Source organism: Castanea sativa, chromosome 6, assembly GCF_040712315.1.
Source record: "Castanea sativa cultivar Marrone di Chiusa Pesio chromosome 6, ASM4071231v1".
NCBI lineage: Eukaryota > Viridiplantae > Streptophyta > Magnoliopsida > Fagales > Fagaceae > Castanea > Castanea sativa.
The window spans coordinates 48,842,374-48,855,923 of NC_134018.1; the positions used below are offsets into that span (position 1 = coordinate 48,842,374).

The following is a 13,550-nucleotide window of genomic DNA, read 5'->3' on the forward strand; positions in this document are numbered from 1 at the left end:
TCCAATATTTTCTTGAGAATAATATATACCATGAGTTTTAAATAGAGACAATATCCACTATAATGGAATAATGTGATATTCTCATGAGTTTTTCTATCATAATGGCATGTAGGATGAATAATTACCATGAGTTTTGGAAATAAATATTATGAATGTTGTGATGTAAGATAGATAGTGAACATGAGTTTATAATATGATATGAAATAAATAAATGTCATGGATCTAAGATAAATAATCATAACTTTCCATGGCTTTTATAAGATGATTGCCGTGTGTTTTGAGAATAAATAATTCATAAACTCTATGAGCTTGTAATATTATGGTAATAGGTTTAAGAATCTAGAGTATTGTTCACTATTGGACTTTTAAGTGAAATAATTATAATATAGTATTTTGCCAAGTATTAATAACCTTGGACTTTTAATAAAATAGTTCCAAGTAATTAGCTTGGGCTTTTAATAGTGTCAACGTGAATTGAGTTTTTGATATTGCCAATGAGAATTGGGTTTTAAATATTGCTAGCGAGAACTGTGCTTTGATATTGCCATTGAGAATTGGGTTCTGATGTTGCCAATGAGAATTGCGCTTTAAATATTGCTAGCGAGAACTGTGCTTTGATATTGCCATTGAGAATTGGGTTCTGATGTTGCCAATGAGAATTGCGCTTTAAATATTGCTAGCGAGAATTGGGTTTTGATATTGCCATTGAGAATTGGGTTTTGATGTTGCCAATGAAAATTGAACTTTGATGTTGCCAATGAGAATTGAACTTTGATATTGTTAATATGAATTGGGTTTTGGATAAATAAATTGCCATGGGTTTAAATCATGGGCTTTAATTATGGATTTGAATTCCATTGATAAAATTGTTTTGGCATGGACTAGAATCATGAGCTTTTCAAATATTATCAAGCATAAGTATTCTTGGGCTTTAAGTAGAATAGGATGTGTGTACTGGGTTTATAGGGCCGATTCTGGGCTTAGCTAAATAATGATAATAAAATTGGATAAAATATGATTTTTTGGGCTTTTGTGATAGTTTATATCATGACCCAATTTAGATAACGAGATATAAAATATTTGTGATTAACATAATAATAGAGCTAAAAATATTTGGGAAAACTCAATAACTTATTAGTGGTATTTGAAAATAGATAGGTGGTACTCAAATAAAATTAGATGTAAAAAAAAAAAAAAGTACCTTAACAGGTAGAATATTATATTATAATTAAGTCACCATTGGATTTCTCTAAAAAAAAAAAAAAGGGAAAAAAAAGTCACCATTGAATTATTAATGATAGAAGTCGATGTATTTTTCACGAGCTCACATTCCACATTCAAATAAAATAAAAGGTAATTTTTTTTTTTATGAAAAAAAGAAAAGGTAAAGCTATGTTCACATTCCACATTCAAATAAAGAAAAGGTAAAGTTGCATAAAATGATGGCATCGCTAACTTAGGCTGAATTGACATTTTAGTGGACGGCTGACCAAAGAAACAGAACCCCCTTTCAAAAAGAAAAAGAAAAAAAGAAGCACAACCCAATTAAGACCAAGGTTTTATACACGTCTGTAATAGGTAGACAGTCGGCACATCACATTTTCTAGAAAGCTTGAACTCAATTTCTTCGGTTTTTTATTTTATAATTATTATTTATTTATTTTATTTGTAAATTGAATAAGGATATGGTGAAAAACTACAACCCCACTTATTTCTACTCTCTAATATTAATGTGAAAAGTTAAATGTTTACAAACTTGTAAAAATTTGTAAAATTGTGTGTGGAGCCCTATTTATTAACTTGTAAAAATTTAAAGTGAAGGGTTGAAAAAAAAGTTTATTTGCACCAAATGCTTATTGAATTAAATAAAAATATATTTACTTTCCTTTTTTTTTTTTTTCAATAATTGATTTTAGAAACTTTTTTGCCACTAGTTATATTCATTTTAGATTGGTCTCGTGAAATTTGATACGAACTTGTCAATCCATCCAAATTTGAAAGTAAAAAAAAAAAGGGCTATGGATTAAGAAATTTTTACTTGCGGGCAAAACAGGATATTGTATGGATTTGAACCTTAATCCAATAACCCAACAAGTTGAAACATAATTTTCCCTTAAATTATAAAAAATGAATTTGTATTTTTAAATAATATTTTGAATCTCTCTCTCTCAGGGTAAGCCTATCTTGATTAGGTCATGTAATTGAGGGTATCCAATGCCTTACTCATGGCTTGCATTGGAGGACTATTAGTTGTATAAAACAGAGTGCAAGCTGTATGGCCGTTATGATAGGGATGCATTAGATGAAATTGTTTGGATGGAAGACTCCCCTCCACCAGCTTTGGAGGCATTATACTTTGATTCTCTATCATTTTAATGAATAAAAGTTAATTCATGCTTCAAAACATATTTAGGATCATTCTCTTAGTTTTAACTGCAATTAGATGAAGTTATTTGATTCAAATGGTTGTAAGTTACATTAATTTTGTCATAAACACCTAACTACAAAGATTTTTTTTAGGGTGTGCATGGTTGTTAGTAATGAACAGTACATGACGTGTACGGGATTAGAGTTTTAATAAATATTAGACATTGACCTAAGTTTCAATTTGGTCCTCAATATTTTCAATTTGAACAATTAACTATGGCCTTTGACAAACTAGATATTTTGTTCGTGTTTTCCTTTGGAGATTAACGAAATTAATCCCATGATGTGCACACAATTTCTACCCCAATATCGATAATTTTGAAATTTTATCATATACACATCATGCGATTAATAAGTTTAAGCTGAAATACTAACAAATGGTTTGATTTGCATCAGTTGCCACAAACCTCAAGCCTAAGGGAGTTAATTATTCGAATAGAAAGTGCAATAACCAAGTTGACACTAATGTCTCGTTCAAAAAAAAAAAAAGTTGACACTAATGTCTTCTCAAAAAAAAGTTGACACCAATGTCAAAGTCTAAACAGTGATTAGTATAAATAATAACAATAAAAACGAAGATAGCAGTGGGCCTAACGGCTTAAACAACTTATATAAGGACAATTGCAACTTGCAAAATCATTAATGAGAGCTGCCCTCATCCAGTAACTTGTTGATGATGGAGATGAAGTCAAACGTAGTATATTATTTAAAAATCCAAATGGCCATTAACTTAAACCATATAATAATCTGATGGAAGTTTATTTTCCTTCATTTCATTTTCATGGAAATAATTGTCACGACCGACTTTCTCATCCAAAGAAAAGACGCAATGTGGTTTGGCACTAGCTTCGTCCCACATGGAGAAAGGGATGGCCACTTAAATTTAACATTATAAGAAGTTAAGATCTCTCAAGAAGCCACAAATTTGTTTCTTCCAAAGATATAATTGTCCTAATATTTATCTTGCCCTTATTACTTCGAGTACAACTATTCTCTATTATTGATATGTCTACGATATTATAGAAATCAAAAACACTTATTTCATTTCATTTATGCTATAAAACATTTCATTTTGTTCCTAATATATACATAAAGATTAGAATCTTCTAAAGTTCTTAGAATAACTCCGATATAAAGTTCTTAAGATTTTATTAATCTATTTGGAAATACAAGGACTAAATATCATAACATCAACATTAAAAATAAAAGATTAATATCTCCAATTTGGTATTTCGTTAAAACTTTTATAATGTGGTAAATTAAAATTTTTAATTTTAAAATGGATATTAAAATATATTATACACAATCATAACTCCATGATGATATTATCGTTTGAGGATTTCAATCCATCCGTTGAGAACTCCATTGATTGAAATGTGGAAATATGCAAGGGTTGATCTAAGTTTATTAGTTTAATGGTGTCCAAATGTTTGAAAAATCTATTAATCTTAAACAAAATTAAAAACTAAAATTTTGTTACTAGGCCCATCCGAGAATTATAGGACTCCCTAAAAGATGGAAATGGGCCCGAGATGGGCTTTATTTTTTTCAGTTTTATGAGTTAAAGAGAATGTGAAAATGTTGAAATTGGACCAAACTTCAGATACACCTAAGAAACCTTAAAAAATTGGGTCAAAATTGTCTTCATCAGGCCACAGTTAGGCCCAAAATGATTCATATCCCTTTCCAACTCTTGAACCCAGTTATGAACCCAACCCATGACCCAAAATAACAGTTCTAAAATTCCAAAAAACCCAATCGAGCCCAACCCAAATTTAGAAAATTCACCAGCCCAATCCTAAAACCTATATCTATATATATCATATATAAACTAGCCCTTTCACTCTCTCAGTTTCCTAGGGTTTCATTAGTAGTGAAAAAGCATCCGCCGTAGCGTGTTGCTCAGAGACGCAATGGGTACAAACCAAAAACCCTAATAACCCTTTTCTGCATTTGTCAATTCTGATTCCACTTTCTATGGTTTTCGTGAATTGAATATGAAAAAAAAAATGTTTTTTGTTTATTGATCTCTATGTGTTTGTGAAAATGCCACAGCGAGAATCAAGGTCCACGAGTTGCGTCAAAAGACAAAGGCGGAGCTGCTCAACCAGCTGAAGGATCTCAAGGCCGAGCTTGCCCTCCTCCGCGTCGCCAAGGTCACCGGTGGCGCACCCAACAAGCTCTCCAAGATGTACTCTCTCTCTCTCTCTCTCTCTCTCTCTCTCTCTCTCTCTATTTGGTTTATATTTTTCTGTGTTTTCAAAAAACAAGCTTTTGGTTTTTTGGTATCTGATTTGGGTTTTTGTTTTTGGTTATACAGAAAGGTTGTGAGGCTGTCGATCGCGCAGGTTTTGACTGTGATTTCGCAGAAGCAAAAGGGGGCTCTGAGAGAAGCTTACAAGAAGAAGAAGTACTTGCCACTCGATCTGCGTCCCAAGAAGACTAGGGCCATTAGGAGAAGGCTTACCAAGCGCCAGGTATGTCTATCTGCGAGTTTGATTCATATATGCATTTTTTTATGCTTGTTACTTTTTAATTTATTGGGTATGCTATTTCCAATTTTGGTTCATCTATTGTGATAGTTTTTAAGTCTTTTGTGTGTTTGTTTATGTTATTAAATATGGGGTAATTGAAAAATGTTGAATTGGAAATGCTATAAAGTTTTGGAACATTTTGGGTGAATTATTGTAGGACTAATGTTGTTTAGGTTTTTTCACCTTTTAGTTGTTCATAGCTTGTTGAGTAAATAACAAGGGTTAACATTTTGGGAATTGGGATGACAAATTTTATGTTTAGCTTAGGTGAAGTCATCGCCCTTAGATGGATCTGGCCCATACATCAAAAAGAGTTGCTTACTAATAAGAATTTTCTTTTTTCGATTTTAATCAATGGGTTGTCTGGAATTCCTATAGTTGTTTACTGACTCTGGGTTCTTGTTAGCTTTGATTATTAATATTTTGTTGTTGGTTTGCTTAGATTATAAGTTGTGTGATGGCTCTGCCTTGTGTACTTGTATAGTCTTGTCCAATTAGCATGTTTATATTTGTGCTTGGAGTGTCTGGCTTGGCTATTGCCTGATTTCTTTTACTTTCTTTTTGTCTTCATAGGCATCATTGAAGACTGAACGGGAGAAGAAGAAGGAGATGTATTTCCCCATGAGGAAGTATGCTATCAAGGTGTAGCGTGTAGGGCCTTTAGTTTATGAGATCTTGCTACCTTGCTACCATAAATCCATTTGGTTTGCAAATTTTGCCATTTGTTTACTTAATCTTAATTTCATATTGGTGGGACTTGATCTTATGTTTTTGTTTTGACATTGTAAAACTTAAAAATGAGATTTTAGGTTATTTGGTGTGTGAGTTAAAAGTATGCATTTATATCCTTCTTTCGTGAATGTCATAGTATTATTTTAATGCTATTTTTAACGCCTTATCAATTCTGCCTTCATTTTGTTGTAAATTTGTAATACTTATTGTACCATTTCATGTAATGAGGAATGTCCAGCCATGGACATACGAGTGTCATGACCTCTGAAATACCTGAGCTTTGAGTCATTACTTGAAACCTAACCAGTAATGCTCATGCTTAGTTTAATGTCTATTTTCAGGTCATAATATTAATCATTTCGTTGTGTTGGATGTTTCATAGAACTTTAGCGTTTATTTATAGACCTAGTTATAATGAATAAAGAGCATCCACAGTGGATGCAAAATTTTTGTAAATTTGCACATTTAAATTTTACTTTTTCTATTTTACACATCCATTTTTACAAAACATTCACATCGATCTATTTATTCTACACATTTATTCAATAAAATATTCATTCTTTTACCATTTTTTATTATTTTCTCACTCATGGTCTCTCTCTCTCTTTCTCTCTCTCTCTCTCTCTCCAAACAAATTTGCAACTTCACCATCATCTCTTGAGCCAAACTGAAAAAATTTCACATCAGAAACTGAAAACCCAAAACCCACCATTTTAGCCAAACTGAAATCCTAAATTACCTGCCACCGCCACCAGACAGCCCAAATCTCCACCATTGTCACCCACGCTGCTACTGATCTGCAACTCAAACTCGGACCTGCAACACCACCACCCAAAGCCAATGCTTTTGACCTGAGGAAGTGGACAGTGATCTGGAGAAGGGTGGGATCTCTTTGTTTTGTGGTTCAAAAGGTGAAGTCTATGGCCAAGGAAGAAGTCTTTAATCTTTGTTTTGGAAAATTTTCTTTCATTACCTTCTCGCATGTTCATACTATATAATTTTTTGGGATTTCAATTTGGCTAATACAGTGGGAAGTCTTTAATCCACCACCCAAAGCCAATGCTTTTGACCTGAGGAAGTGGACAGTGATCTGGAAAAGGGTGGGATCTCTTTGTTTTGTGGTTCAAAAGGTGAAGTCTATGGCCAAGGAAGAAGTCTTTAATCTTTGTTTTGGAAAATTTTCTTTCATTACCTTCTCGCATGTTCATACTATATAATTTTTTGGGATTTCAATTTGGCTAATACAGTGGGAAGTCTTTAATCTTTGTTTTGGAAAATTTTCTTTCATTACCATGTTCATGCTATATAATTTTTTGGGATTTCAATTTGGCTAATACAGTGGGAGAGGAGGTGAGGTGGGAACAGAGATAAGGAGAGAGAAAAAAGTATTAAAATATTAAATGCACATGCTATAGTAAACGTGCATATGTGGACGGTTACTGTAGCAATTGTGCATAAATGCATAATTTTACACTTACGATGTTTTTTTGGCTAAAATGTGTAAAAGAAGTAGTTTTTTTTATTTTGCAAAACTTTACATAACCTGATATGGTTGCTTATAAGCTATATGTTATCAAATTATCGTTTGATTTATAGAGAGTTATTGATTCTTAATCACAGAATGCTTGAGAATCTAATTTTATGTGTTACAAGTTACAACTATTACAATAAAGTTGTAGTCCCAAAATTTTGGATTTTTTCTTAACAAATTAGGTAGGGTTAGGGTTGATCCCATATATTATTTTCTTCCGATCTAATTTATATAATTAATAAATAAAAGTCACTATATTCAATTGATTTCAATAATATAATTTTTACCTTTTTTAACAAAAATGTAATTTTAATTATATTCAATTATAGTATAGGTTTGTAAAGGGATAATTCCTTTTAGTTATTATATTTATATGTACTATATATGGGGAAAAAAGAAGAAGTAAATCAAGGGTCTGTTTGGATACCTCTTATTTTATTGAAACTGAAAATTTATTGCTGAAAATATAGTAGATAAAGATAAAAGTTAGTTGAAATAGTACAGTAAGATTCATAAATAGTACCAAAATTAAAAAGTACAATGGGGTTCATGAGTAGTAGCAAAAATAAGTTGAATAGTAAAATAATTTTAATTTTTCATTCCTGAGTTTGATATTAAGCTAACTCATTAAATGAGACATATTCATTAAATTAAATCCGTATTTTCATTGACTTTTGAAAATTAGAAATTGAAAATAGTTTTTTGCATGTTTTCAGTTTATTTCACAAATTGAGTTTTGAAAATAGTTTTTACTTTTTGTCCATTTTGGATTGCCAAACAAGTTTTTTAGGGAGTATTTGGTACATGAACTTAAACAAAAATTATCAGTTTTTAAACAGCATTACACGTATTTCTATACACTTTTTTACTCACATGTATTTCTAAAAAATACAAACAATATTACTAAAATAACATTACTAAACAGGCCATTAATTTCAAAAATAGAAATTTGTTTTTGAAAACAGAAAATAAGAGGAAAAAACAGTTATTTGGGTTGAAAACAGGGAGGATGGAAAAGAAGTAGAGAAAAATAGGGCAGAAAATGAAATTTTTTCTTGTTTGGTTCAAGAGAAAAAACAAAAAAGACAGAAAATGAGGTGGAAAATAATCCCTCCGAGCCCACATAATTTTGTCCTCCCAATTTGGGAGGAAAACTAAGGAGAAAAGATTATGTGAGTAATAAATTACACAAATATCCTTACCTTCATTATACCCACCTACCCCTCTCACTTTCCCACTATACCTGTGACCTGATTAACTTTTTGCCTCTTCATCCTTATCTCTTTCTTAGCATCTTCATAGCACAGCAATGTGAACTCCAAGTTCTCCCTTTTTTTTTTCTTCTTTTTTTTTTGCCTTGTCCTCGTTATATTCCTCATTTTATTGTTTCTTGTCTTTATTAATCTATTGTTTCTTGTTGATTTTTTTTTTGTTTCGTATGACATTCATTTTTTGTTTCTTTTTTTAAAAAAATATCTTCCCACGTAACAATGGTCATATAGGAAAGTTTTTTTTTTTTTTTTTTTTGAAAATGTCTTCCCAGGTTAAGGCATAATCAATTTTTGTTGCCCATAAATTTTAAATCATATATAATAATAAAGAAAAGTAATATAAATATATATGTATTTGTGTTAATTTTTATATTATTTAATGAGTGTAAATATATCTATTTTCTATATATTACATAACAAGGACATAGTAGTCAATTTATATAAATTACATTTTCCACCTTTCTTTTTTCTTTCCAACCAAACAAAAAAGTTTTCCACCCTCTCACTTTTTCACCCCTCCTACCAAACACATATGAGGAAAAACTAAATATTTTCTATCTTCTTACTTTTCTATCTTCCTACTAATTTTTAATCCTCTTACTTTTGCACTATTCCAACCAAACGGACCCATAGTTCTTCATAAAAAGTAAAACATTTTTGACAAATACAACATTTTTATCTTCTTTTCATGGTTTTGTTATGTTTTTTATGTTTTACGGAAAAAGTGATGAAGTGGGTTATAGAATCCTAAAATAATACTTTTTAAATCATGGGTAGGTAAAGTGATTTAGTATCATGGTTTTTTTGCCATTACCCCTAAAAATTACAAAATGAGAGTGATTAATAAAAATTTATTTAACCGTAGTGGTCAGAATTTTGAAAGTTTCTCATGAGTCTTCGCTCGTGAAGCACCTCACAGTCTCACGCACATTTGGTGGACTTCACAGTTGACACTTCACACATGTTACGTAAGATTAACATTTTGTGGACCATAGGTTTGTAATTCAGGCTCAATGGGTTGGATTGGGCTTAAAAACTAATTCTATGTAGATGTTATCATCAAGCTCTGCTGGGGTTCAAGAGAAGAGACCATGCACGGTATAGGGAAAAAGGAGAGTGCTACAAGTCGTTCACAATATGTTGACAAAACTAAATCCTTTTTAGAAAAAAAAAATTAAGAAAAAGAAGAAACTAGGTGTGACATGTTCAAGATATGCGAAGAAGCAATTGTTTTGTTCATTGGTTGATTGTGGTTAGAATTTTTATGGGAGAAAATAGGGTTTTGCCCCTTTTAGCAAAAACAAGTAGCAAAATGCTCATGTTCTGAAACTATCTAGCCATATTCCTTTGTTTTGAAACTCAATTTTCTAAAAATCTAGTTTCAATGAAAAACTTGATTTAATGAAAATCGAGTTACTGGCAAAATGTTACATGGAACTCGAGTTCCATGTAATTTTTTTTTAAAAGCTTTTTGCGTATAATTCGATTTTCTAAAAATCGAGTTTTTCATTGAAACTTAATTTTTAGAAAATCGAGTTTAAAACATGGACATATACCTAAATAGTTTCAAAATATAGACATTTTGCTACTTGTTTTTGTTGAAAAGGGCAAAACCCCATTTTGGCCTATTTTTATGGCGTCCGTTAGATCTTCTAGGTAGTCTACAAAGTTCAAAATTGCATACAAAATTAAACTTTAGCGTACAATATAAGTATAACCATGGGGTTTAGTCTTCTTTTATATATATATATATATATATATATATATATATATATATATATAAAAGAAGACTAAACCCCATGGTTATACTTATATTGTACGCTAAAGTTGAATTTTGTAGGCTAGTTTGAACTATAGATATATATAGAGATATCTATCTATATATATATATATATATATTTTTTTTTTTTTTTTTTTTTTCTTTTCTTTTCTTACCCAACATGCCAACTTAGTGAGTGTTTGGATTCACGTTTCCACGTCTGAGTTTTGCGTTTTCAAGTTTTCTTCTTTTTTTTTCTTTTTTTTTTTCCTGCTTCACGCGTTTCAGAGGAGAGCAGGAGACAGTTTTCACTGTTGATGTACTGTTATGTACTGTTCACAGCCGTGAATTTAGACTTTTTGCGTAAACAGTACATTCTGCACTGTTCATGGGACCCATAAATATCACTTTTTAACCACTTTTTCATTAAAAATGGGTCCCACGATATTATTTACACATTTAAAAATTATTTTGCTACAGTGTTTTCAGTTTTCAGTTTTCAGTTTTCAGCAATAAGTTCTATCCAAACAGACCCTTAGTCCTCTACTCTTTGTGGTTGTGTTCCCATCCAATGTCCTACAGCAAAAATAAAATAAAGAAAGTCATCAATAATTGAAAATCACACAAATTATGACATTAGCTTCTAATATTTTTTTTGGGTTGATAATTTGATAGTTAGAGGAGAGAAGATTTGAACCATGAATATCAATTGGAAACACCAAAAGTATTAATTGAACTACAAAACTTTTGGCAATAATTTATAATTTTCTATAAGGGCAATAATAATTTTTAGGTCTAATGCATGAGCCTATGTTTAGGGCTTGGGTGTTAAGAATATGATTTAGATTTATATTATACTTCATGTAACTCTTATCGATAAATTCGCTACAGGAATTCATACCCTTGTAATCTCTATACAAAGCAAGTAATACTCAAGTATTAAAATTTCATCTATAAAATATTTAAAAGTTAAGATTTTGTACAATTTTATTTTCTTTGTATATGTGTGTTACAACCAAGAAATAGTTGACTGTTTTCATCTCATCCTTTTCAAGGATCACTAAAAAATCTCAAGATATACATTTCATTCAACTTAAATTTAATGTAGCTCTTATCAATATTTTGAGAAATCTATTATTTTATACCATACTCTTCCAATAATTTTTATTATCACTTAATATCAAGATGATCAAAGATCTAGAACTATTCATCTATAAAAATACTTAGAAGTTTAGTTTTATAGATTAAAAAAAAAGTACAAAATAGATGAGTTATGATAGACCATATGGTAAATAAAGTAGTCATAGAATTTGACATGTATCCTTAGCACGAAGATAATATATAATCTAACAATATAATTTTCAAGATATTAATTTTTTTTTAGAGATAATTACAACATGCTGCTAACCCTGCAGCTCGAACTCTTTCCTCCCTAAACCCTCAAGCACTTTGTGCATAGGGAGGTGCCAATTCAGCTACAAGATTTTTGACATTTTCAAGATATTAATTTGATTAAAAGTTACAATAATAATTAAAAATTATACCATGCCTAACTTGAACCATAGAGTCACAGACACATATGTATGCATATACACACACATTGATAGAACTAGGTTTAGGAGGACCCTCAAATTTTTTATAAATATAGTTTATAAAATATAATTTGTTATGCTTTTTAACTCCAAAAATTATGAGCTTACCTGTCTTAAAAAAATAAAATAAAGATTGGATATTTTAATTCAAGATGCTCAAACTTTCAGGGAATCAAAATTTATCTCAAGAAATGATTAAAAAAACTGTAATTTGTTCCAGTGAAAATAAAAGTATCTAACATATTAATGACTTTCATTTTTTAATACAAATTGTGAGGACCCGAAGATCCGAAGACCCGAGGATCCAAAGAACTGAAGACCTGGAGACAGGCTGGAAGGTATAATGAGCAGAGGAGAATAAAGGAACCTACCCGAGGACAAAGTGGGATGAACGGGTAAGGAATGAAAGAGAGATTGACGATGTATGGGACATATTGCAAATATTCGGGTGGGGTTGGATAACTATGAGCATTGCATTGAATGTTCTGTACCAACCATTCTGGCTGCATTAAATAAGGGAATACCAGCTTTGTCTGCTACATTAATGTAGGCATGACCTGAACAGTACAAAACACAGAGCTAAAGCTTTTCTCCATTACCGACTACAAAGGATTGGACATGTATCAGTATAAGGATTGAGTAGATGGAGAGGTGTAGGGCTGAGATAATAAGGGCAAATGGTATAAATAAAAGAGGAGAGACACAGAAGGGGGGACTTTTGTTGTTGTTACCCTCTCTACAAATTCATTGTATTCAGATCTCTAGTCATAAAACGTATTGTGGCAGTCAGTTTGTTATACGATTTTTGGTCCTTACACAAATCTTTAGTACTAAAAGTTTTCAATATTGTATGACATTTTTTCTTTCTAACTCATTAATTACATTCATTTTTTCTTCTTCTAAAGAATGATGTCATCATGGTGACAGGAACGACGAACTTATCATATGTGATGTATGATTTGTTGACTTGAGAGTAGTGATGAGACTTAATGATATGAAAAATCAGTAGTTGAGTTCCTCATCAGTGTTAATGGGAGATGGAGTTAGATTTGTCTTTAAAAGTAATCTGCAATAAGATTCAAGATAAAAACAAAAGAATGCACCGGTGTGGTGTTTGTCAAACACCCTCCAATAATTAAGTTAGAAAAAGATTTACTTTAAGTGTCTTGTGAGAGAATTCGACTTGAGAGTGGTTTTTGAGATGAAAATTGTGTACCTTTTGGTTTTGTTCCGTTTTCTTTTTATAGTCATGTTGGCCTTAATTGGCAACGAATCTCTACATTTATGTGCAACGGCTAATGCGTTCCAAACTGGTGTTTTGATGTGCAATGTGCATAGCTCCTTTGTTATCTTTATTCCATCCGTTACACTTTGGCATAATGCTCATTTCAATGTCATAGTTAGTTTTGTTATTTTTCCGACTCATCAAGACTAAATCTCATATTTTAACTTTGAGGTGGTCACAATTGCGTAGAGTTGAATCGACTTTGTGATGAAGTGGTCGCAACCCGCAAGTCACACATTATATGAAATCAGGAGGTGAACCCGTCACATCTACTCCATTTATGCCTATTGTATTTACGTGGTCTATTCCATCTTCGTTGCTTCGAACCTTCAATTTGCTGAGTTTTGTTTACTTATTCAAAGTTTGTAGAATTGCAGATGGTATAGAAGGGAAGACAGAACGCCAAGTTTGTATACCCA

At 31.3% G+C, this 13,550-nt stretch overlaps 1 protein-coding gene across 1 annotated transcript; it reads left to right on the plus strand.

Moving 5' to 3' along the window:
• Nucleotides 1-4,233: 4,233 nt before the first annotated feature.
• On the plus strand, nucleotides 4,234-5,821 carry LOC142639211 (large ribosomal subunit protein uL29). The gene is made up of 4 exons (XM_075813339.1): nucleotides 4,234-4,344; nucleotides 4,483-4,618; nucleotides 4,748-4,904; nucleotides 5,535-5,821. The coding sequence occupies exons 1-4, from the start codon at nucleotides 4,341-4,343 to the stop codon at nucleotides 5,607-5,609; spliced, it is 372 nt and encodes a 123-aa protein (XP_075669454.1). The 5' UTR covers nucleotides 4,234-4,340; the 3' UTR covers nucleotides 5,610-5,821.
• The last annotated feature ends 7,729 nt before the right edge of the window (nucleotides 5,822-13,550 follow it).